Source organism: Dendrobates tinctorius, unplaced genomic scaffold, assembly GCF_039654945.1.
Source record: "Dendrobates tinctorius isolate UK_male_01 unplaced genomic scaffold, ASM3965494v1 ptg000003l, whole genome shotgun sequence".
NCBI lineage: Eukaryota > Metazoa > Chordata > Amphibia > Anura > Dendrobatidae > Dendrobates > Dendrobates tinctorius.
In genome coordinates this window covers 67518729-67545577 of record NW_027361671.1, presented here as the reverse complement: position 1 = coordinate 67545577, position 26849 = coordinate 67518729, and the positions used below count along the sequence as shown (strand labels likewise).

The 26849-nt window shown below is 42.7% G+C and overlaps 1 protein-coding gene and 1 long non-coding RNA gene across 3 annotated transcripts in view; both read right to left on the bottom strand.

Moving 5' to 3' along the window:
• LOC141059309 (uncharacterized) overlaps positions 1 to 1774 on the bottom strand; it is a 125692-nt gene extending 123918 nt beyond the window's left edge. Inside the window, exon 1 of the long non-coding RNA XR_012222415.1 lies at positions 53 to 1774. This is a non-coding gene — a long non-coding RNA (uncharacterized lncRNA). The remainder of the gene's footprint in view (positions 1 to 52) is intronic.
• Positions 1775 to 3196: 1422 nt separating this feature from the next.
• SRFBP1 (serum response factor binding protein 1) overlaps positions 3197 to 26849 on the bottom strand; it is a 119668-nt gene continuing 96015 nt past the window's right edge. For both annotated transcript variants that reach the window (XM_073555469.1, XM_073555398.1), the window contains exons 5-8: positions 12363 to 12444; positions 5463 to 6225; positions 4964 to 5001; positions 3197 to 4093 (exon numbers count right to left, since the gene is read on the bottom strand). In XM_073555469.1, coding sequence (XP_073411570.1) covers positions 3915 to 4093; positions 4964 to 5001; positions 5463 to 6225; positions 12363 to 12444 — 1062 coding nt within the window. In that variant the 3' untranslated portion in view covers positions 3197 to 3914. The remainder of the gene's footprint in view (positions 4094 to 4963; positions 5002 to 5462; positions 6226 to 12362; positions 12445 to 26849) is intronic.

Genomic DNA, 26849 nt, shown 5'->3' with positions numbered 1-26849 from the left:
GAGTAAAAAAATGGTTTTCAATTTCAAATGTTATAAAATCTGAGATTCTCACCCTCTAAAAGGGCCAGTGACGCTTCTCTGGTGCCGTCCCGGTCATTTGCTGAAAGCTGTGACATCACAACTGCAACATGTGACGGCTACAGCCAATCACTGAGCTCAGTGGAGTTGCAGATGTAGACGGCACGAGCTGCTGAGCCTGGTGATTGGTTGCAGAGGTCACGTGTGCGGAAGACCTGACATCCCTGCTGCAGCCTGTCAATAGAAAAGAAGTGCAAGTATATGACCACATTATCCAGGTATTTGCTTGCCATTTTATTACATACTTTAAGCTCAGGAGCCTACAGGGGGATTTCAGGATATTAAGAAAAAAAAAAAAAAAAAATCAGGTCACACATCTTCACCTTATCTATCTAGTGAATGGAAGATCAATTCATGCTTAAGACTAGTGATGGTTAGCATCTGAGCACGCTCAGATAACAACTCAAGTATCTTCGGCGTGTTTGAATATTATGTTTGAGTCCCCGCACCAGCATGTCTCGCTGTTCGATAGGCATTCCATGCCAGTGTTGTGGTTGTCGAACAGCAGGCGCGGGTCACAAACATATTATTCGAGCACACTGAAGAGAATCTGTGAGCGTGCTTGGATTACACGTTCGCTCATCACTACTCAAGACCCAAGTCTAAGCACAAAAGCATTAGGCCTGTTTCACACTTCCGTTTTTTCAAATCCGTCAAAATCCGTTGTTTTCCGTAAAAAAACGGATCCGCCATTTTTTGCAGGATCCGTTTTTTTTGTCCCATAGACTTCCATTACGGTTACCGCGGATCCATCAAAAAAACGGAAACGGTTCCTTTTGGCGGACACAAAAACGGAAGTGTGAAACAGGCCTTAGACAAGCTGAACAATACATTCTCGGACTAAGGCCCCATACACAGAACACAGCATAACCCTCTCATTTTTTTTTTTTTTTAAATCAGCCGACCATCTCGCCCCTTTGAGATGCTGCTGGTGGGGGGAGAGACCGATCAACAGCTGGAAGCCAGATTTCATAAGCTCTTCATTTTTCACTAGATAAGGCTTTTTGGCAACACCCCACACGGAGATGAGAGAGAGCCAAGCAAGCTTACTGGATAATCTGGACATGGCCACAGGATGGTCAAGCTAAGGAGTGAATCAGACATCCAAGTCTCCGCTCACACTTATGGCCACCTTACACATACTAGCCACCCATCTAATGACCGACACAATGTAGAGGGAGAGAAAGACTGAAGCGGTTCAAATTCAAAAGTCAAATCCTTCAGTTTTCTGGCTGGATAAACCATTGCCAGAGGTGGTAAGCAGGGACTTAATCCATTCTCTCCTAAGGTAACATATGAATGCTTACCAGAGCCGAGAATTTGTGCAGATCCCAAGTACATGTAGTTGGTAGCAGTGATCTCTATATCCAAGGTAAAAAAAAAAAAAAACGACTTCAAAGGGTGGTCCAAAACAAAAGCTGAATTTAATGCTATATGTCAATCTAATGTATCTACTCACTTTTCTAATAAAGCTTAATAAATAAAAAAGTATCTGCTGTCCCCTCTTCTCCTTCTCTACTCTATTCTATAATAATAAATGCCCTAAGCAGCTTCCGGTTGTAACAACTTCCGTCCAGTTGTAACCGGTGACGTCACCACACACACACACGCACATGTTAACCCTCAACACACCACACCGCCTCAACACACACTCCTCTCACCTTTCACCTCCACTCACGTCCACTCACTCTTTCACTCCACATACGTTCCTTTCTCTCATACTCACACCGTCATCGTCGCTGCCCCGACATCTTCCTCCGCCGCCGCGATCCTGGATCCAGACGTTCTCCAGGCCGCCGACATGTTCTTGCGGCGACGCCATCTTGGATTTCGTGAAATCCCGCGAGATTCAAGATGGTGTCGCCGCAAGAACATGTCGCTGGCGTGGACGACTCGGGATCCAAAAAGATGGCGTCGGCGAAATCTCGCGAGATTACGCCGACGCCATTTTGGATCCCGATGTCGTCCACGCCGGCGACATATTCTTGCGGCGACGCCATTTTGGATCGGCGAAATCCCGCGATAGTCAAGATGGCGTCGCCGCAAGAACATGTCGCCGGCGAGGACGACGTCGGGATCCAAAATGGCGTCGGCGAAAACTCGCGAGATTTCGCCGACGCCATTTTGGATCCCGACGTCGTCCACGCCGGCGACATGTTCTTCCGGCGACGCTATCTTGACTATCTCGGGATTTCACGATACTCAAGATGGCGTCGCCGCAAGAACATGTCGCCGGCGTGGACAACGTCTGGATCCAGGATGGCGCCGGCGAAAGATGATGTCGGGGATCGTGGAGCAGCGGCGATGACGGCGTGAGTATGAGAGGCGGAGTGAGAGAAGGGGTCGTATGTGGAGTGAAAGAGTGAGTGGAGATGGTGAAAGGTGAGAGGAGTGTGTGTGTTGAGGAGTGTGTGTGTTGAGGGTTAACATGGCAAGAGGTGTGATGCTATCGCATCCTCCCGATGGGATAGCATCGGGCCATAATCTAGTATTTACATATTTATCTTTATTTATTTATCTCATTTACATAGCGCCATTAATTACACAGCGCTTTACATACATTACCATCTCAGCATGAACTGAGGATTGGGTCATCATCAGGGGAAATTGGCTGCGATCACTGCAACAGCCTCTATATCCCCTCCCTGAAACTCATCAGTGGCTTCTGTTTCAGGGGCTGGGTTACTCCCTGATCTACTGAGCATGTGTCAATTCTAACAGGTACGTAGTATGAGCTACACGCTTCCAGTGCTCTATTTCCTTGGAATGCGCACTGACATTGCGCTCCCTCGACAGATCTACTGAGAAGTGATGAGCAAGCAGAAGAGCGCACTGTCAGTGTGCATTGTAAAGGAGAAAAGGCGGAAAGCAGAGATCAACCCAAGCCCCTGAAAGAGATGTCACAGCAAAGAAGAACTGAGTATCTATATACAGGATATTACTATATGATGCGATAATGAGTTTTCTAACTATAACAAGGTTGGCACGAAACATTACACTGCAGGGTCCAACTGAGCTTGTCAGCTTTTACCATGATGTCATAGGGCAGATTTAAGACACATCACTGTCCCCATCTCTAGCTAAAGAGAATCGGTCATGTAAAACAAAACCAAATCAGTCATCTGCAAAAATTACATTATATTTATTCATTTTACTCACTTATATAGCAACATTAATTTCCACAGCGCTTTATAGACTTCAACATCACTGTCCCCATTGGGCCTCACAATTTAAATTCTTTAGTGTGAGATGAAGCCGGAGCACTCGGAGTTAATCTACCGTATATTAATTTGGGCTTTAGGAGTCCAGTGGGAGGACCTATTCAGCAACTGACAGTCATTTCTGTATAATGTCAAATTATACTTAATCTTTTTCCACACATTTATAAGTCAATCTGCTCAAGTTGGACAGTACAGTATATTCAAAGTAGTAGGTTCACTTTAGAAGGAAATAAAATAGTGATTAACAGTCTCATTATTGCATTTTGTTAGGTGCTGTAATAAATCAATGATAAAGACGCATTACTATACTTTGCACCTTTAAATTTTAATATAGTTTTCTTTTTCTGTTGGATTTCGTGCAAATCAAATGCAATGGAGGTCACTGCAATCTCCACTAGGTCCTGAATGAATGGATGAAATCTCCCTAAAGTCTCTGCTTTATGCTGCTATATAGACTCCATCCTGTGTACAATACACAAGAAGGAAAGGGCTCAAACATTCAATGAAAAATTCACAGATTTCCAATTCTCTAAAAACATCCCGTTCATCAAATCACAATAAAAACAGAAATATGCACACATTGTTATTATAAATATACTTGTATTATATCTAAAGCTAATCATTGAATACGATCTTTTTGCCTTGAAATACTGCGATCTGAGACTGCTCTTTCCGTTTTCTGCTTGCTTCCCATGACGGGTGTAGAGACTCGGTTTCCACTTTGCTCTGCTGTTTAATATTTGAAGCTTTGACAGGCTGTGGTTTTCTTGACAAAGTGTTCGCCTGAGGGAAAACTAAAAAAGGGAGATTTTTTTTCTCTACATGCAATAGTATAAATAACAATACAGGTAACCTGTTACGTCCCCAAATGCTATTAACCTGCAGGTTATTAGCGTTACAGTGCTGTCCTGCTGCCTTACTGAATGTGCAGCTATCAGGAAAAACTAACGCCGCCAGCTTTAAGTGATACAGACGTGCCTGCGCGGCTCCAGTCACCACTCAGTACACTGTGCTGCGAGCGATCACTGTAGCCACTCCCTGCAACACTTCCAACTAAAAGCCGGCGGCTGACAGGAAAAATTAAGTTCATTTTCTCCCGATTTTAGTAAAATGTGGCTGTACAGCTTTGTGATGCCAATAACCTGATTCAGCCTGTAACTGCAGATTAATAGTGTTTTGAGGACATGACAGGTTCCCTTTAAACGCAATGCAAACAACCATAGTTCACCCTTCTTGGCCGCCTTATTTACAACCATTTGCCATTCTTGATCTGCCTGTATAACTATGATACCCTTAAAAGGGTTAAGCCATTGTGACTGGGAAAGCCTGCTAATTGATTTTGGAAAAGGGACTAATATAACCTTCTGAGGAATGGTGACCCTTATCTGAGTCACTTGACATTATATGATCACAGGAAGCTCTCTCCTTCAAACCTTCAATAAAAGTTGTTTGCAAATTGAGGAATTTCACTTTCAGAGAAGCTTCGGCTTTGACTGTACTTCCTAATTCATGTGGCAAGGACCCTTAAAAGGGCATTGGCGGTCTCCTTATGGAGAAACTTTACTCCTTAGATCCTTTATTCTGCTAAAAATTTCTAGAGTTGGAAAATGATGGGCCAAATATTGGCGCTCATCCATCACATGAAAATCGCATAACTCACATACCTGGTTTCTTGTTTCTGATTGGTGGCACTTTAGACTCTCTGTAAAGGAAAGCCAATATACATAACACATTAATATGGGGGTAGCTGACGAATATGGTAAAGAAGCAAAGAAATGATCACACTGAAGAGAGATGGAGGACAATGGGGAGAAAAAAAGAGAAATACAGAAAGTAAACCCATTCCTACTGACAGCACATCACTTTTTGGATTACTTTGTAATGTCAAATATTTTGGGACAAATGGCCATTTCTGAATCGTTACCACCAAGTAATGATAAATAAGTATTCCTAGTTCCACAAAGTGAGTCTTGAAAAAACATGGACCTAGTAGAGCAATCAGTGTATATCTACACAATGACGTACTAGTGTGCTGTGGTGATGATGCGGAGTGTGGAGCTTCTGCGTCTTGTGAGGTCAAGTGCTGCATGGGTGGTCTGGGAATCGTTACACACTGTCTAATTTTCACATTTTTGGTTTTTAACCATTAATTCTGCATCTTACCTTTTCATATATGATGCCTTTGGTTTCGTTTGAGCTAATGATGTGCAAAAGACTGATTCCAGCTTCACATTCTTGGGGCCTACACTCGCTTTCTGTTCTTCTGGTCCACTAAATGGAGGTTTCGTGATTGCTGGTGGGAGTTTGTCTTTCTTAACATGGTCGTTGCTTTTGCTTGTTTTTTTCTTTTTTGCTCTTCTTACTTTACCAATAAAAAAGTCATCCTCGCTGTCACTATCACTCTCCTCAAATCCAAGTGGCTGCTTTATAAACCTTTCTTCTGTACTGTCATCAAAGTATTCCTTATCCTCCTGGTCAGAGTCTTCAATATCACTAGAATCTGAACCATTTGTAGGTGCCACTTTATAAACAGGGCTACTTTGTTTAATTCTCTTTTCCGGACTAGTTGGCACTGCATCTTTCCCGGAACTACTTTGCAATATGTTCTTTTTATCAGGCACTACTGTAACCGCTTGTAACGCCTGTGCTTGTGGTGTGACTGGAGGACAGGGCTCTTCATTACTGGGGTCACTTGGTGCAAGATCTTTTTCCTTATCGACTGTTTCTACTACAGGATTGTCTTGAACATTATTTTCCAGTTTTGTTTCCTGCATTTTCACTTTTTGTTTTGCTTTGCCTCGCTTAGGCTTTTTCTCTGCTTCTTGCTTTACCCTTTTTGCAGGTTTGGAGGGTACAGGCGGCTGTTGGGGTGGTGTCCCTTGTTCGGTATTGGTCATTCTTGCTTCTTTAAATGCCTTAATGGCATCTATAATAAGGGATTTAAGGAATCGTGATTAGAGTTCTAGTAAGGCAAGTCGTTTACAGTTCATCGGTGATTCAGTAATGGAAGCAGGCAGTATACTAACACAGAACGTCCAAGCTCCATCCTCTCTGACGAAAGTCACCTGCTTATATGACTTGTTCTCTGTGGAGCCAGCAATGTCGGTGTTCGCTCCCTGTGAAGCTAGCCTTGCCCTCTTTGTCATCACCCTTCAGAGCACACTGCAGCGCTGCACAAAGCACAGACCGGAAATCTCTGTACTCTGTGCTTTGAAGAGCCTGTAGCAAGAAGGAGCTGGGGGGTCACATCAGCACGTATGGCCGCTCCAGAGCAGAAAAGAATCTTTACAGCAAATAAATTACAATGCTTTAATAATATCTGTACTTCGAAAAAACCGCTGAGGCTAGTTTCACATTTGCGTTCAGGAGGGCTGCGGATGGCTGCCTACATCCTCATTTCTTCCTCCCTGAAGCTCCGCCCACTGCCGCATGCATCCTGCGTTTCCCTATCTTTAACATTTAGCATCTGCACGCAACGCATGTCCCTGCGTACCCAATGTTAAAGATAGGTGCGCAGGGAAACGCAGGATGCGTATAGGAGTGTAGGCGGAGCTTCAGGGAGGAAGTAGGCAGCCTTCTGCAGCCCTCCTGAACGCTAGTGTGAACCTAGCCTTAATGCACCAATTTACAGTGGCTCATGGTGGATGGCAAATTTGGCAAAACCTTTGTCTAGCTTTGCACCACCAATTGTTTGGCTTGCTTCATGCCAGTTTTCTGTACTTACAATCTTGTTAAATTTGGTACATGCTGCCACAATTAAAGCCAACTTCCTGCTAAGTCATGCACATTTTTGAGGTAACGGCAAAGTGTTTTGTATGAAAATTTGACACATTTTCCATCTACACTGTTAAATCTGCTACAATGCTCTAGTATGTGCACAATATTATACATTGAACAACCAAGCAAAGGTTGCACAGAAATACTTGATTGCACACCTAAACTATCATAAAATAATCTTTATTATTAGAAATTCAGAGAAAATAACAGACTAATTAAAATGAATGAAAAAAAAAACCATTTAAAAAGAATTGTCTCCTTTCTGGAAACTTCTCCTAATAGCTCTTTTAGTAGATAAAAAAACATGGGCTGTTACCATCTGCAATGCAAACACATTGTCAGCGCAGCAGACAACCATTGAGATCAGGTGGCTCAGTCAACATCAGCTGACCTGCTGAGCCCAAGTATTGTGCTGTCGATGTAATGGCGCCCTGCAGAAAATGAATGACCGGGAAGAGACTCAAGGCTGAACTGGCGCAGAGCGCGTAAAGCTCAGTTAGGGTTTTTTTTTTCCTACTAAAAGGAGCTTATAGGAAAAAACTTTTCTGAAAGGGTCCAATCTATAAGTTTATTACAAACCTGTGCCCTGGACCATTATAAGAAGAGCAATGCACAACAAGCACTAGACTATGAAATGGTCTACATCTATATCATCTGTCAAGATAAGGTTATATTCGCATCCGGTAAATGGCTTCTATTTGGCGTACACGGAGTATCCCATTGTTAAAGCATCCATACGGTTCATTAAGAAAAAACAAACATGCAGTGTATGTATTCGATTTTATTTTACAGACTGTATTTCAATGGAATAAATTTAGTCTTCCAAAATGTTTTTGCAGAGTATCATTTTTCATGGTGCAACAGGTCAGTAGTCCAACAAGCCAAATGGACACTTCCTTGGCCGGTTAGCCTAATGAAGCCCTAAAGACACACAGTGTGTATGTCAGGAGCTTATTCTGGTGCACAGGCTGAGCGTGTATAACATCTCAATAATGAGCATTTATATAACATATAAACAGGATATGCCATAAAAGCCTTATTCTGAATTGCCTATCAAGAAGAACCGGTGTCAGCAGTGACTAGTCCCCACTGAATAGTAGAAAAGACAGCGCCTCAAACGTTGGTGAAAAAGAATTCACATTTTATTCTGCCTCCTGTGGCAACGTTTCGATCCAAAGATCTTTCTCAAGTACAGTGCTTGAATCGAAACATTGCCACAGGAGGCAGAATAAAATGTGAATTCTTTTTCACCAACGGTTGAGGCGCTGTCTTTTCTACTATTTGGTATGGATTTTTTTCCAGTATGAACTCCCTGGATGAGACGTGCGTCTTACTTAGTCCTGTAGGACTCTGGATATATGAGGTGCGGTTTAACTTATAATTTTTAGTCCCCACTGAAGTCAGAGGCTCGGTCAATGGACACCTGTGGGAATAAGGGAAAAAGCCATGCAAGCAATGTCTATTACTACTGAGATTTTGTGTTGTGCTCTTTTAAAGACATCAGATTAGCTGAGGACACTATACAGACAGAAGTACGGTCCACTTTACCTGAATCCATGTAGTCTCCAGATAACACTATACACTTAAGGTACTGTCACACTTAGCGATGTACCAGCGATCCCGACCAGCGATATGACGCGGTCAGGATCACTGGTACATCGCTAAGTGGTCACTAGTGAGCTGCCACACAGGCAGATCTCACCAGCGACATCGCTGGGGACCGGGGTCGCTACTTACCTGTCACACCAGGCGATCCTGCGTCCTCCCACCCGGCTCCACGCTTGTCTCTCCACAGGAAGCGCCGCAGGAAGCTGACGACGAGAAACAGTCCTGGACGTTCTCGCGCGATCAGCGATAACCAGCGGGGGAGCGGGTCGTAGGTAAGTATCAGACATAGCGATATCGCTTAGTGTGACAGTACCTTTAGAGGTTGTTCCCTTTCAGATATTGTTGAACCCCAGGTGCAATTTGTTGAAACATAAAGCAGCTATGATCACCTTCCCCAGGTCCATCAGTAAGTCTGTGCCACTCGCTGCAACAATAACAACGTGTAAGCAATTCCTGACGCCAGCAGCAGCGGAAAAGACTCACTACTGGATCTGGAGAGGGTGAGTACAGTACTGTTCATTATATTTTCAGCTGCAGCCAGAGGAGAACGTTATTTGAAAGGGAGCAACCCTTTAAAAAAAAAAAAGAAAAAAAAAAAAAAGTCATTTTAATCAATAGATCTTGGAATAAAAATAATTTTCTGTACAGTCAGACACGGCCATTACACAGTACACAGCAGGGGAAATTTTATAAGACTATTTCAGCACAGGAAGATTTTATTTAAACACCTCCAATTGTGGAAATTATTATTATTCCAAGATCTATTGATTAAAATGAACTCTTATAAGTGGGAAAACCCCTTTAAGTGAAAATAACATTTTTAAAGCAGCCAAGACCAAAAGTCATAAAGACTGAATACCCATTGTAGTGATAATAATCAAATATAAAACAAACATGAAAGGTTTTTAGAATAAAAAAAATCTCGATGGGTATGTTCACATGTTGCGTTTGTTTCAGCAAATAAAGGCATCGTTTTACTGTCCCACCAACATGAATAAGCATGAATCATGCATATGCTGCTTATTTTTTTACGTAGCATCTTTGCTGCCAAAGCTCCAGTATTTGCAACAGATTTTTCTGCTAAAAATAATGGACATGTGCACCTGCCCTTATCCCCTTTGACACATCCTTATACAAAAGGTCGTATCCCTGACTTTGATTCAGGTTCACAGGCCTAGCCCGCATCGTTCCACGCACATGACGGCTGATTTAATCAGCTATTATGTGCCTCTAACAGCCGCAGGTGGAGTGTAGCTCTGTCCACAGCTGTTAACATGTTAAATCCCACTGTCAAATCTCTGACAGCGGCATATAACACGCACCAGCAAGGGGATGCGTCATTCCATTGTCACCCTCTTATGCCCCATTAAAATTAAAGCAAAAAAACACACATTTGGTATCGTCGTGTCCGGAAAAGTTCGATCTATCAAAATATAAAATACATTTTTTTTTGCAATTTAAACGAACTTGCAATTATTTCCCCAATTTCCAGTGAATTGCATGAATGATGTAATTCAAAAGTACAACTCGTCTTCAAAACACAAGGCCTCATTTGGCTATGTGGATGGAGAAATAAAAAAAAAATAAAGTTAGGGCTTTTGGAAGAAGGGGAGGGAAAAAAGGGGTTAAGCAGGATTCATATTAGCAATTGTTAAATGTAAAAAAAAAAAAATACAAAAAGTTTACTAATGTTGAGAGTTGGGGAATCAACATTGTGCATGTATTTTATAGCACAAAAAATAAAAATAAAATTCCAAAGTGGAGCAAGCAGTACGTGACTGGAAAACTGTGCCGAGGTTATGACCGTCAGGGACTAATAGAAAACAAAACAAGGAATGGAAAGAAAAATATGAAGATGATACTAAGGGAGGTAGGAGAGGGGAAAACTGCTGTGGATGTGCCAAGAGGAGACATTTATGATTATTTGTTTAACAAATGCTTAAAACTATAGTTGTGCTCTTGCAAGGTCCTAGACACAGGGGTCATACATTTACCTATGCAAGTATATAGAATAAAAGTACATTTAATTTTCATTTATTGCATTAAACCTAGATGATAAATATTTACAAATGATTCCCCTTATCCTTCATCTCACCCACTGACATCAATTACCTCATTATCGAGTAATTCCAGTCTGCGGGAACATTAGGGTACTACTCAAGCAACACGTGCATAAGTATTGTACAGGAATCACAGGGCCCCAAAATCTCTACCATGCTGCACCAGGAAACCATAATATATTAGGATGTTATTTAAGCAACTGAACTCTTCTCCATAGTGTACATTTTGCAGCAAAGTTATTGGGGCAGAGATCTCAATATGTGCCTGAGCCGTCTCCGGCAACTTTTGTCCTAAAGTCCACCGCAGTGAAAAGGATGGCAAGTGCATTGACTCATTAAATATTCTGAAAGCCCGGAGCCTACCACAGCCTCGCACCTCTGACCAGCCCCCTCCTCCCAGCCCAGGGCCCACAACATCACCTTACTCCTGCCGCCGCCAGTTTCCTGCAGGGTCGGACCCTGGCTCCTATGACCCCCCTCCACCGCAAAAGCTACATTGTAAGAAACCCCCCCCCATCCCATTGGGGAAAAAAAAAAAAAAAGTGTATGTGAGAGAAAGTGTGTGTGTGTGTGTGTGTGTGTGTGTGTGTGTGTGTGTGTGTGTGTGTGTGTGTGTGTGCGCGCGAGAGAGTGCGTGCGCGAGAGAGTGCGTGTGTGCGCGCGAGAGAGTGCATATGTGTGCGCGAGATTCCCTATCAGCATAACTTTGGAATGTGGGAGAAAACTGGAGAACCCGGAGGAAAGCCACGCAAACATACAAACTCCTTGCAGATATTATTCTTGGTAGGATTTGAACCCAGGACCCCAGTGATGCAAGGCTGCAGTGCTAACCATAGCCACCATGGCGCCCACAGTATGGTTAATACTAAAACTTTCATAATAAATTCTTGAGTTTTACCCAAATTAGTTATGTTAAATAGGGCCACAAAGTGCTGGGGAGTAGGCAGAATCTGAGTCCTCAGGACTCCAATGATCACGGAAGATACCACTTAGATGTGTAGACCTTGTGCAGGATCACACATACTAGCGTACACATACTGGTATACAGGCTCAATTGTAATTCTACTGGTCCGCACACTGCAACTGTGCACTTCATAGTGAAGAGTTGAGTTGCAGCCCCGCATGAAGTCATACAATCATTAATCAACAGCACTTTGCATACCAGGGGTAGAAGGTTGACATATAGTTTTGTGATAAAATAATAAGTATAACCTGAGCTTAAACATATAATCTTCTGCTCTTTCTGCTGTTTTTGGTCCAGTGGGCGGTCCTATCAGCGACTGACAGCTATCTCTGTAAGGAGTTATACATAAAGAGCTGTCAGTCACTGGTAGGACCGCCCACTGGGCCAAAAACAGCAGAAAGAGCAGGGGATGAAGTGATTGAAACACAGATTATACTGAATATTTTAACACAAACTATAAACCAATCTGCTCAGATCCCCCTGCTCTATAACATGTTGCCCTCATTAATGCTGTAACATTTCCGTATTTACATTGGAGGAGATCCTCAGCAGAAATGCCCCATTGGAAAGTATCTTTTTTAGCACAGTAAAGTTTACAACATAGTTCAAGGCCCATAACACAATCATGTAAGAATTACAGACCCTCCGCCTTACCTTTAATAGCAGATATCTTTTTCTTAATCAAGGGATGTGTGGCTAATCTGGTGACTGCTCGTGTTTCCGCGGTGCTGTTTGCCTATCAATGAAAACAATTGAAAAATGAAGACAAAAGCAATAAATAAAAGTACTCTAAAGTATTTAATCATCCAGAAAACAAATTAGCACCAAGTCGAAAGCTGCCAAAAAGACAACAGCCAATTAGGAGCCATTTCACAACAGACCAATCAAGAGATTTAAGAGGATAAGTCGGCTGTTCACCAGCTAATTTTTCAAATTCTCTCCATACATATGAATGCTCAGTTGGACAGAGCTTGCGAGCAGGGCCCTCATTCCTCTTGGTATCTGTTATAATCAACTGTATGTGATTATTGTTATGCTGTAATGTTTATTGTCTGTACAAATCCCCTCTGAAATGTAAAGTGCTGCGGAATATGTCGGCGCTACAAAAATAAAATTTATTATTATATTATATTATTATGTGTGCTCTATGGAGAGCGTGCAGCAAGCCAAACAAAGCAGAATCATCTGGCCGCGGCTTATCTGCATGCATCCATAAAGGAGAGTTGAGAAGCCATTCTTTAAATAATAAAACAAGAACAAAACAGTTGGTTTTGCTGACGTTAATGTGTATAGGGGCCTAGGGATCTATTGAATAATTTACACTTCTTTCCATCAGGCTTGGTCTTCTCTTGTACAATGGATCCCAAGAGCACCAAACAGAGCCTGCAGCGCTATGCTGATAGAAAGAATAGCAATGTTTGCTACACACCTAATAGGAATGGAGGCGGAAGCTTTAAATCATGGGTATTAAAGCAAACAAAATCAGATAAAACCACTCTACAAACTGTTACACAGCATAGGTACAAGGCTATAGGCCAAGGAATTTTTAGGAAATGTCATCCATTATACATACTGTGTGTATTCGGTCTAGAAAGATTGCAGCCCATCTGCTGAAAATAGCAGCAGTTTGTCAGTTTTTTCAGTTGCTCAGATAAAGCACGTGCCAATTCTACACTTTCCCAAAGCTGTGCTATTCCTCCTATTTGCGCCCTTGCACACGGATGATTCTCGAGGACGAGTGCTAGCCATGGTTTTCTCTGATTGCACTCATACTTAAGTACAAGTTCAACGTTTCCTCAAATAATAATAATCAAAATCTTTATTTTTATATAGCGCCAACATATTCCGTAGAGCTTTACAGTTTGCACACTAGAGTGCCAAGGAAATGCATGGTAGAAATTAAGTAGCAAGTTTTTGAAGGTCTTACCTCCTAATTTTGTTCCTTTTTGGTCATAGATATTTTATAATTTTCTTTTTTTAAGATAAGTTATCATTTACTGGTTGCTCAATGGCACATCATATTGCAGTTTTAAATGTTTGCTTAGTATTTAACGCGGGATATGCTTGACGATATGTATGATATGTTATGCTGTTTACCGATCAGATCAATTGATTTTATATTTTGATAGATCGGGCGTCTCTGAACGTGGCGAAACCAAATGTGTGTGAGTAATAGTATATATATACACACATATATATATATATATATATATATATATATATATATATATATATATATATATATATATATATATATATATATATTATTACACACACATATATATGCTATACAGACCAAAAGTTTGGACACACCTCTTTTAAACGGTTTTCTTTATTTTCATGACTATGAATATTGTAGATTCACTCTGAAGGCATCAGAATTATAATTGCTGGAAGACCATTTCCGGTGACTACATCTTGAAGCTCATCAAGAGAATGCCAAGAGTGTGCAAAGCAGTAATCAAAGCAAAAGGTGGCTACCTTGAAGAACCTAGAATATAAGACATATTTTCAGTCGTTTCACTCTTTTTTGTTAATTATATAATTCCACATGTGTTAATTCATAGATTTGATGCCTTCAGAGTGAATCTACAATTTTCATAGTCTTAAAAATAAAGAAAGCTCTTTGAATGAGAAGGTGTGTCAACATAATGTCAACATATTTTACATAGTAACATAGTTTTGAAGGCTGAAGGAAGACCTTATGTCCATCTAGTTCAGCCTATTTTTAGTGCAGCTGTTCTGCATTGTTGATCCTGGGGAAGGCAAAAAACCCACAGAGTAGCAGCCAATTTTCTCCATAGGGAAAAAAATTCCTTCCCCTAAGCTGGATCAACCATCTACCTATAATATTATGTTATTCGTAACCTTCTATACTGTTACTCACAAGAAAAGCATCCATTCCTTTCTTCAATTCATTCAGTGAGTTGGCCATCACCACTTCCTCAGGAATAGAATTCCAGAGCCTCACTGCTCTTACCGTGAAGAACCCGTGGTGAATTCTTATGCCAAAAGGAACAAATTTGAGGGGTAAGACTTACCAATTTGCAAAGTTCATTTTTCCTTGGTACCCTATTGCACACAATATCATCACTGTCCTCGATGGGGCTCACAATCTAAATTTCCTATCAGTATGTCTCAAACCGAGTGGTTGGATGGAGGGAGACATATCCGGTTTAGATCTTAAGTGTCAAATCAAAATTGGCAACGCAAATCTATGGGTCTAGGAAACAAAAACAGAATGCACTCCGAATTCGGTCCAATTTTCACGGACTGAAAATTTTTCGTCCCCATGAACAAGTAAAAATGATGCCAACCTGATCAAACTTATCAAGTACTGTTAATGGGACTGATTTTTTGAGACGTGGAGAAATCTGTAATGTGACCCTAAGCTTAGTCCGGACCAGTCTCACAGTACGGGATCAAACATGTTAACAGTCTGTCATCGTTACCATTTCATCAGCGCTAACATACAGATTGTTGATGGAGCTGCAGCCATAGAACAGCAATTGCCTGGACATTAGAAGGTCACATCACAGAGGCACGGACATTACCAGAACACTGCCATTTCGGGAGGGGTAGTTGGGGTTGTCCAGTAGTGGACAATTCCTTTAACTAAAGTAAATTAAAGGGGGCAAAGTAGGATGAAAGCCCTATGTGTTCTATGTGATGGGGAATGCTACAAATTTTCTTGCTAGTGTGATCACATGGATTGTAACAGAAGAAATCTCTATATTATTGGTACCTCAATTGCTGGACCTTTTGGGCCACGATGTCCTGGGCCCAGTCCAGTCACATCAGCATTTAGTCCATCATCTAACCCTGGTATTTGGTCTGTGATATCCGATTCCTACCTTAATATATATTTGAGCATGTATTTTAGTTGGGTAACCACTCCAAGTTTATCGAACATAGGCTGCGAGTTACAAATGTAAAGACATTCATTTAAAAAGCTTTGGGCAGCACCACACTCATTCATTGACTGCCTCTGTCATTACGTCACTAGATCCACTCCCTGGAAATCCACCAGTTTAGATAAATAGTTTTCTATTCATTAAGACTTGGAAAATAGCATTTTCTCCAAACAATGGCACCTTATGTTTGGAGTGGGCTTAACAACTTAACAAACTAGTCTTTAATGGCACTGCGAAGGGTTCTGCTTCCACTGGCCCAAACTTCCCATATTCTGTAAATAAACATTAGGCAATGTCTTCTGACTGCGGCAAAATAACAACATTTTGTGCTACGGCTTTGCAGATGAATAGACTGTAAAGAAATATTGTGGTACTCCCCCGATGAATGGAACAGTAATGGAACACCGAGACGTAGTCATACTTACACAGTGCCCAATGTGCTTGTAAATTAGCATTTCTCCCTCACATCTTCCTCTTACAAGTGGAGAGCATTGTGCCATTTCAAAAGAAATATACTATTAAATTATCACCATGGCGTCTGCACAATGAACAGTCACGTTGTTCAGGAACAGCTTGGCCAGTCACTACTATGAAGTAAGTCCTAATTTATAAAATATGTGAATTCAGAGGAAGGTAGTAAAAGATATGAATCAAAGTTTTCCTGGCCCAGACTCGATGACTGACTGATCTGATTACATATAAGAAAGGAGAAGGAGATCGCAAATTGAGAAGTGTGCACACATATAGCATGTGCAGTTATACCGGGGTACCAGTTCATCAGCATTTGTTTATCCAATGACCCCATATACAGACTACACTTGTTGGTTGATAACAAATCGTAACCTAAATCTACACAATTCGGTGTAAAATTAAAATGAACTAGTTTAATAAACAAATCTGAGCATCATTGTACGTCAGGCGGCCTCCTAAATAACCATACAGATGTGCTTTTCCCATAACGTAGACATATCATATATTAGGTGAGCTCTCATCGCTACAGGAAGGGCCAAACATGTGGACGCCAAATGTAGTTTAGGCTTACAGTGGGGACTTGCTTTTTTTATGGATTGAGTTGAAGCTTTTGTTTGGAACATTTTAAATAGCATTTTACTGGTGTATGAATTTATAATGTGGCGGTATGTGTAAGTTGTGTGGAGTACATCAGATTATAAGTTTGTTGTGTCATGGTAAAAACAAATTTTATTAATTTGTGGACGAGTGGTATGCTTTGAAACAATTCTTAATGGAAAAGCCAGGGTCCTCAGGGCAGATTTCACACTGATAATTGTGTCCTTTCGGATTCCTCTCTTGCAGCGGCGTATCTAGGGGGGGGCAGCTGGGGCATTTGCCCCGGGCGCAGCCAGCAGGGGGGCGCAGTCGGGCCGCCTAATGCGGCGGTCCGCAGTGTCCTCCCTGGCGGCTGCGTTCTGCCGCCCCCCCCCGGCCTGGGAGTCGGCGGTTCTCTGTGTCAGCTGTCAAGCTGACAGCCGACGCAGAGAAGGAGCTTGTGCCGGCTCCCAGGGAGCAATTGTACTGGCGTCTATACAGACACCAGTGAAATTGCAGCTCTGACCGCCAGGTCAGAGTGACCTTAGCCGCGTGATCAGGTCATGTGATCACGCTGCTGACGTCACTCCCCGGCGCCCAGCGAGAACCCTGGTGGTAAGTGTGCTCCACTGTGGAGCTGAAGAACCACCGAAGATGGGGGGGATTTGTAGAGGGGATGGGGTTAATGTGTGGGGATGGGGGCATTAATGAGTGGGGATGGGGGTTAATGAATGGGGATAAGGGTTAATGTAAGGGTTAATGTGTGGGGGGGTTAATGAGTGGGGATAAGGGTTAATGTGTGGGGGGTTAATGAATGGGGATGGGTGTTTATGTGTGGGGGGTTAATGAATGGGGATGGGTGTTTATGTGTGGGGGCGTTAATGAGTGGGATTAAGGGTTAATGTGTGGGGGGGTTAATGAGTGGGGATGGGGGTTAATGTGTGTGGGGGTTAATGAGTGGGGATGGGGTTAATGTGTGGGGGTATTTGGAGTGGGGATGGGGGTTATTTAATGTATGGGGGGATTTGGCGTGGTGATGGGGGTTAATGAGTGGGGATTAGGTTAATGTGTGGGGGGATTTGGAGTGGGGATGGGGGGTTATTTAATGTGTGTGCTGGGGGATTTTGAGTGGGGATGGGGGGTTATTTAATGTGTGTGCTGGGGGATTTGGAGTGGGGATGGGGGGTTATTTAATGTGTGTGCTGGGGATTTGGAGTGGGGATGGGGGGTTATTTAATGTGTGTGCTGGGGGATTTGGAGTAGGGATGGGGGGTTATTTAATGTGTGTGCTGGGGGATTTTGAGTGGGGATGGGGGGTTATTTAATGTGTGTGCTGGGGGATTTGGAGTGGGGATGGGGGGTTATTTAATGTGTGTGCTGGGGGATTTGGAGTAGGGATGGGGGGTTATTTAATGTGTGTAAGGGATTTGGAGTGTGGATGGGGGTTATTTAATGTGCGTGAGGGGGGATTTGGAGTGGGGTGGGGGGTTATTTAATGTGTGTGTGGGGCGATTTAATGTGTGTGAGGGATATGGAGTGTGGATTGGGGTTATTTAATGTGTTAAGCGATTTGGAGTGTGGATGGGGGATTTAATGTGTGTGGGGGGATTTGGAGTGGGGATGGGGGGTACTTAACCCCTTCACCCCCAAGGGTGGTTTGCACGTTCAGGACCGGGCCAATTTTTACAATTCTGACCACTGTCCCTTTATGAGGTAACAACTCTGAAACGCTTCCATGGATCCCGGTAATTCTGACATTGTTTTCTCGTGACATATTGTACTTCATGTTAGTGGTAAAATTTAATTCATATAACTTACGTTTATTTGTGAAAAAAATGGAAATTTGGCGAAAATTTTGAAAATTTTGCAATTTTTCAACTTTGAATTTTTATGCCCTTAAATCACAAATAACTTAATAAGTAACATTTCCCACATGTTTACTTTACATCAGCACAATTTTGGAACCAAAATTTTTTTTTGTTAGGAAGTTATAAGGGTTAAAAGTTGACCAGCGATTTCTCATTTTTACAACACCATTTTATTTTTATGGACCACATCGCATTTGAAGCCACTTTGAGGGGTCTATATGATAGAAAATACCCAAAAGTGACACCATTCTAAAAACTGCACCCCTCAAGGTGCTCAAAACCACATTCAAGAAGTTTATTAACCCTTCAGGTGCTTCACAGGAATTTTTTGAATATTTAAAAAAAAAAAAAATGAACATTTAACTTTTTTTCACAAAAAAAATAATGCAGGTTCAATTTTTTTTATTTTACCAAGGTTAAAAGGAGAAATTGGACTGGAAAAGTTATTGTGCAATTTGTCCTGAGTACACTGATACCCGATATGTGGGGGGGAGCCACTGTTTCGGCGCATGGCAGAGCTCAGAAGGGAAGGAGCGCCGTTTGACTTTTTCATTGCAAAATTGGCTGGAATTCTGATCGGACGCCATGTCACGTTTGGAGAGCCCCTGATGTACCTAAACAGTGGAAACCCCCCATAAGTGACCCCATTTTGGAAACTAGACCCCCACAAGGAACTTATCTAGATATGTGGTGAGAACTTTGAACCCACAAGGGCTTCACAGAAGTTTATAACGTACAGCGGTACAATTAAAAACTCATTTTTCCACAAAAATGATCTTTTCACCCCCAATTTTTATTTTCCCAAGGGTAACAGGACCCTAAAAGTTATTGTGCAATTTGTCCTGAGTACGCTGATACCCCACGTGTGGGGGTAAACCACTATTTGGGCGCATGGCAGAGCTCGGAAGGGAAACAGCGCCATTTGACTTTTTTTGGCTGGAATTGAGATCGGACACCATGTCGGGTTTGGAAAGCCCCTTATGTACCTAAACAGTGAAATCCCCCCACAAGTGACCCCATTTTGTAAACTAGACCCCCTAAGGAACTTATCTAGATGTGTGGTGAGCACTTTGAACTCCCCCAGTGCTTCACAGAAGTTTATAACGCCCGGGCGTGAAAATAAAAAAATCGTATTTTTTCCACAAACATGATCATTTAGTCCCCATTTTTTTTATTTTCCCAAGGGTACCAGGAGAAAATGGACCCCAAAAGTTGTTGTCCAATTTGTCCTGAGTACACTGATACCCCAATATGAGGGAGAAGACTACTGTATGGGCACACGTCGGGGCTCGGAAGGGAAGTAGTGATGTTTTGGAATGCAGAGTTTGATGGAATGGTCTGCGGGTGTTATGTTGCCTTTGGAGAGCCCCTAATGTACCTAAACAGTGGAAACCCCCCACAAATGACACCATTTGGAAACTAGACCCCCTAAGGAACTTATCTAGGTGTGTGGTGAGCACTTTGAACTCCCCCAGTGCTTCACAGAAGCTTATAATGCCCGGGCGTGAAAATAAAAAAATCATTTTTTCCCCCCAAAAATGATATTTTTGCCCCCAATTTTTTATTTTCCTAAGGGCAACAGGAGAAATAGGACCCCAAAAGTTGTTTTGAAATTTGTCCTGAGTAGACTGATACCCCATATGTGGGGGTAAAACACTGTTTGGGCGCATGGCAGAGCTTGGAAGGGAAGGAGCACCATTTGACTTTTTCAACGCAGAACTGGCTGGAATTGAGATCAGACGCCATGTTGCGTTTGGAGAGCACCTGATGTGCCCAAACAGTGGAAACCCCCCAATTCTAACTCCAACCCTAACCCCAACACACCCCTAACCCTAATCTCAGCCCTAACCCTAATGGGAAAATGGAAATAAATACATTTTTTTAATTTTATTATTTTTCCCTAACTAAGGCTAGTTTCACACTAGCGTTTAAACGACGCGCGCACGGCGCCGTTAAGCCACGCCCCCTGCCGGCTCCCTGCCCGCCCCTTCCTGTTATCGCCTCCTCCGAGCGCAGAGGGCTGCATGCGTTATGCGCACCCTATCTTTAGCATAGGGTGCGCAGGCCGTGCGCAACTATGAATATAGCGTGCGCTGCGCATTTTAGGAGGTGCGCCGTGCGCGCCGAACGCAGCATGTTGCATTTTGGCGCGGACGGCGCACATTCAAAAATGCGCAGCGCACGCTATATTCATAGTTGCGCACGGCCTGCGCACCCTATGCTAAAGATAGGGTGCGCATAACGCATGCAGCCCTCTGCGCTCGGAGGAGGCGATAACAGGAAGGGGCGGGCAGGGAGCCGGCAGGGGGCGTGGCTTAGCGGCGCCGTGCGCGCATCGTTTAAACGCTAGTGTGAAACTAGCCTAAGGGGGTGATAACGGGGGGTTTGATTTACTATTTATGGCGGTTTTTATTTTTTGTAGCTGTCACATGCTAAAAGACGCTTTTTATTGTAAAAATAGTTTTTGCATCACCACATATTGAGAGCTATAATTTTTCCGTATTTTGACCCACCGAGTCATGTGAGGTCTTATTTTTTGCGGGACGAATTGACGTTTCTATTGTTATCATGTTTGGGCACGTGACATTTTTTGATCGCTTTTTATTCCGATTTTTGGGACGCAGAATGAACAAAAACCAGCGTTTCATGAATTTCTTTTGGGGGGGGGGGGTGCTTTTACACCGCTCCGCGTGCGGTAAAATTGATAAAGCGGTTTTATTCTTCGGGTCAGTATGGTTACAGCGATACCTCATTTATGTCTTTTTTTAGGTCTTGGCGCTTTTATGCAGTAAAAACAATTTTATATAAAAAATAATTATTTTAGCATCGCTTTATTCTGCGAGCTATAACTTTTTTATTTTTTCTCTGATGATGCTGTGTGGCGGCTCGTTTTTTGCGGGACAAGATGATGTTTTCAGCGGTACTATGGATATTTATATGCGTCTTTTTGATCGCGCGTTATTGCACTTTTTGTTCGGCGGTATGATAATAAATCATTATTTTTTGCTTTGTTTTTTATTTTTATTTTTTAAGGGGTTCGCTAAATGGGTTAACTAATGGGACAGTTTTATAGGGCAGGTCGTTACGGATGCGGCGATACCAAATATGTGTACTTTTATTGTTTTTTTTTATTTCCAAAAAATGAATTTATTAGGGAATATTTTTTTATTTATTTAGCGATTTTTTTAAATTATTTTTACACTTTTTTTTTTTTTAACTTTATTAGGTTGTCCCAGGGGGGACATCACTGTCCTGTGACAAATCGCTGATCTGTCACATCACAGATCACTGTGACAGATCAGCAATCTATCACAGGCAGTGCAGAAGGCTTCCTCATGCCTGCGCTTTGCAGGCACTGAGGAAGCCAGCTCCCTGCAGGCCCCCGAAGGTCCCCGTCGCCATCTTGGATCCGGGGGCCTGCAGGGAAAGAGCCCCCCGCAGCAGCGCTGCACATTGCGCTGCTGTGGGGGGGCTCAGGGAAGCATGGAGGGAACCCCCTCCCTGCCGATGCTTCCCTTTAACCCTCGGTACACCGCGATCGTGTTTGATTGCGGTGTGCAAGGGGTTAACATGTCACAGTGCCGGGTGTCAGCTGTGATAATCAGCTGACACCCAGCCGCGATCAGCGGCGCTCACCACGTGGGCGCCACTGATCGCGCTAGACGTACTATCCCGTCCATGGGCATAGGGGTCCGGGTCCCATGGACGGGATAGTACGTCTGATGTCAGAAAGGGGTTAATGTGTGTGGGGGATTGGGGATGGGGGGATTTGATGTGTGGGGAGATTTGAGGACACAAAATGAAGAGTATGTATGAGGAAACAGTATGGGGGATTGGTGCAGACACAGTATGATGGGTGCAGACAGTATAGGGAGCGAACGGGTTAATGTAAGTGGACACAGTATGGGGAGTGAGGTGATGGGATGTGTGCAGACACAGTATGGGGAGTCAGAAGTATGTGTGAGCAGACAGTATAGAGAGTGAGGGGGTAAATATATGAGGAGACAGTATGGTGAACAGGTGGGATGTTAGAGGAGACAGTATGAGGAGGGAGGGGAATAGTGTGAGGAGACAGTATATTGCATATATTTTTATGATTATAATGACACTTCTATCTTTAAGGGGATCGTGTGGAGATTTGCTGCAGAAGACCGGAGAAGATGGTAGTCTGCAGAGACGGCTGGTGATGAGAAAACTCATCATGGGGTCTGGACAAGAAGTAGAAAAGATTGAGAACGACTCCAGAGATGACGACATCTAAAAGGTACCTGGATGTAAATGTTATTTGTGACACTGACTAATTCTCAAGTTTTTATTTATGTTAGGAACATTAAAGGGGTTGTCCAGGTTTGTGCTGAGTCTGCAGTCATTCTATGTGACTGCAGACTTCTGAATTCTCACAGTGCTCACTGAACGCTGTTAGGATTCTCTCGTGCCGGTAATTTACATACATGCGGTCACATGCTGACTAGACATGTGTGGCCTCACTCAATGAAAATGAACAGAGCGAGGCCGGGCACCTATAGTCGGAGTGTGGCCAGAAGTATACAAATCACACACTTGTGCTGACACTGTATATCGGCAAGGGAGAATCCTAAAGGTGTGCAGTGCATTAGTTGTGAGAATTCAGAAGCTGCAATGTCAGGACTCAGCTCTGCAGGTTCCAGTAGTCATCACATGGACACTTCACTCATATGTGATTTCCATACTTATGGTCCTGTGACAACGAGCTTCTCTTCCTGCTTCTCTCTGTTTTTTACTGAACATTGAGAGCATTAGGGAGAGCAGCTTGTGGGTACATGGCTAAGTGTGCAAGTCGCATATGTACTTGGGGGGGAGGGGGGGGGGGCGCCGAACCGAATTCTTGCCCCGGGTGCCAGAAAGCCTAGATATGCCTCTGCTCTCTTGGAGCACTCGCTGCACCGTTTTTGTGATTGTCCTTTCCTCGTTGTTTAGGGAACCTATCCTGGGAAATGTTCACCTGGGACAATACGGGCACTATCAGTTTAAGAAGTACAGGGACCCTCACCTCCCTGAGTGCCAAACATTAGGGTCTTGATGACTACCACCTGAAACTTAAGGAAGGTCCCCGTATTGCCTGCAGATCAGAACAGCACAAAAGCATTGTACAGTGCCATCTGTACAATGTGCACGGCCAATTTTTTGTACCATACTTTTGATTTTCGCGTGGCACTGTATGATTGGAGGACCTGATCTGAGAGATCTACACCCCCCCCATGTACCGATTGTAATCCAATATACAATCTGGCTTTCGGACTTGTGCTGTGGTGCTACAAACATTTGCTCATACTGTATCTATACTGGAAGCGAATCCATCTTCAGTATCGGAATTTGAAAATGTATGTATGTGTACATCTGCACGGACCAAAAGGACCTATATAAATTGATAAATAGTAGTAGATGCAATATATAGTCCAATGAGATTATAACTCCTTTATTTTACTCAAAAAAATGGCTGGAGATCGGTATAAAAGGCTATCCGGTCATTTTTGACCGAACAGTACAAGTGTAAAAAAAAATGTGTAGCAAAAAAGTAAAAATAAATAAATACCCATAGTAAGAACCCCTCAAATGAGTAAAAGTCAATTAACCCCAAGTTTCAGAACAGCATAATGAATATTTTAAAAAAAATAGCAAACTTCAAATTTGGTCATTTTTGACCTAACAGAACAGCAGAGTTAAAAAAAGCATTTATAACTTCTTCTTTTGCTATGCCAACGAGGGCTATGACTAGTCGATGGGGCATCAGTTGCTCTCTTTCCATGATGTCACGCCCCTGTGGGCTCCACTCATGCAAATCTGCTCAGGCGCGCAGCTCATTCACTGCATGTCTGAAGCAGAGTGTATGCTTCCCGTCGTCATAGGCGCGCACCGTACATGACCTGAAGTCATCATCTGAACATCCGGTCACGGCAGTTTGATCACAAATAACTGAATGCTGACAGATTGGAGGGCACGGGGGAACTGACATATTCCCTTTAAGTAACTCAGCATAGAGGCTGAAACAGGTAGCGATGGGTGAGAAACAGATCTGGAGTGACAGAGGCTTCATATCTACCATAGAAATTTGCATATCAATTGAAACACATTCATCGGTAATGCAGAAATGGACTGGTCATATAAAGGCATTGCTGGACTTATCCTTAAAAGCGCTACATGTGAATATAAATAGAGAAAACCAAAAGCAAAACACAAAACAAATATCCTGGAATAAAAAAGTAAAAAAATAAAAAAATATATTGCAAAAATTGCATGAAGGTAGTAATAATAAGGGTATTTAGTTAACATAATTTTGATCAAAATAATGTAGAAGCCATCCCGCCACGTCACGGCAACCCTTGTGGGACAGTCCTAACTCTTGTATTTAAAACCTTTCCACTTGTCAAGTGACGTAAATGTGAACAAGGACAGAGGGACTGAACCACCAGTAATAGTATAGGCCAGACAGGATGGATTTTCCAACTCAGAAACAGGGCGGTCACACCCTTATATGCACAGAATGCACAATAAAACAAATGAGAAAAAAAATAAAAAAATATATTGCAAAAATTGCATGAAGGTAGTAATAATAAGGGTATTTAGTTAACATAATTTTGATCAAAATAATGTAGAAGCCATCCCGCCACGTCACGGCAACCCTTGTGGGACAGTCCTAACTCTTGTATTTAAAACCTTTCCACTTGTCAAGTGACGTAAATGTGAACAAGGACAGAGGGACTGAACCACTAGTAATAGTATAGGCCAGACATTGTGCATTCTGTGCATATAAGGATGTGACCGCCCTGTTTCTGAGTTGGAAAATCCATCCTGTCTGGCCTATACTATTACTGGTGGTTCAGTCCCTCTGTCCTTGTTCACATTTACGTCACTTGACAAGTGGAAAGGTTTTAAATACAAGAGTTAGGACTGTCCCACAAGGGTTGCCGTGACGTGGCGGGATGGCTTCTACATTATTTTGATCAAAATTATGTTAACTAAATACCCTTATTATTACTACCTTCATGCAATTTTTGCAATATATTTTTTTATTTTTTTACTTTTTTATTCCAGGATATTTGTTTTGTGTTTTGCTTTTGGTTTTCTCTGTGTAAAGGTCATGTGTTCATATGCAATTACATTTTGCATGCACATTAATTTACTTTTTCTGCTCAGACCCAGTTTCTCATGTGAATATAAATAGTTTGGGACGTGAAATCCTGCTGACCAATTCCCATTAAGTACAGAAAAATTTCATTAATAATAATAAAAACCAAACTATCTACCTAAATTTACCATGAACATGAAATACAATGGAAAATAGCTTAGTTACTCACCGATAACGGTGTTTCTCGGAACCCATGACAGCACCACGGAGAGAGGGGATCCGCCCTTCAGGGACAGGAACCTACAGATAAAAAGGGCGGTACCTCTCCTCCGCCTTCAGTTGGTTACAGAGCATCAGAGGGTCTCCAGGTTAGTTAGACAACAGAAATATATGCATAACATTATAATATTGCTTATTATCAGAAGCACCGTGTCTAAACGGAAACACTCTACTAACAGTAAAACGTGCCCACCACACTCGAGAAGGGGAGGGGAATAAGCGGGTGCTGTCATGGGTTCCGAGAAACACCGTTATCGGTGAGTAACTAAGCTATTCTCTCTCACCCATGACAGCACCATGGAGAGAATTACAGAGATTGGTAGCTTAGGGAGGGACCACCGCCTGAAGGACCCTACTCCCGAAGGTCAGACGTAGAGGCTAGATCTAATCTATAGTGCCTAAAAAAGGTCGAAGGTGATGACCAGGTGGCCGCCTTACAGATTTGTTCTATTGATACCTCAGATCTTTCAGCCCATGAGGCCACCATCACTCCTGTGGAATGGGCTCTCAACCCTTCCGGAATGGTATTTTCACTGGATGAATATGCCAGGGCAATCGCATCCCTTATGCACCTTGCCAGGGTACTCTTAGATGCTTTGAGTCCCTTCCGAGGTCCCTTAAAACACACAAGGAGAGAGCCTTCCTTCCTACATTTCTTGGTGGCCTCCAGATACTGCACCAGGCACCCCATCACGTGTAAGGTGTGGTATCTGTCCTCTCCCTTCTTTCTAGGATCTGGGCAGAATGAAGGAAGGACTACCTCTTGGGACCTATAGAAGTGTGATGACACCCTGGGTAGATATGCCAGGTCAGGCTTTAAAATGACCCTATCATCTAGAATCTTTGTGAAAGGTGGCCCTACTGAAAAAGCTTGCATATCGCTCACTCTGCGAGCTGATGTTAGCGCCAAAAGAAGCACTGTTTTTAA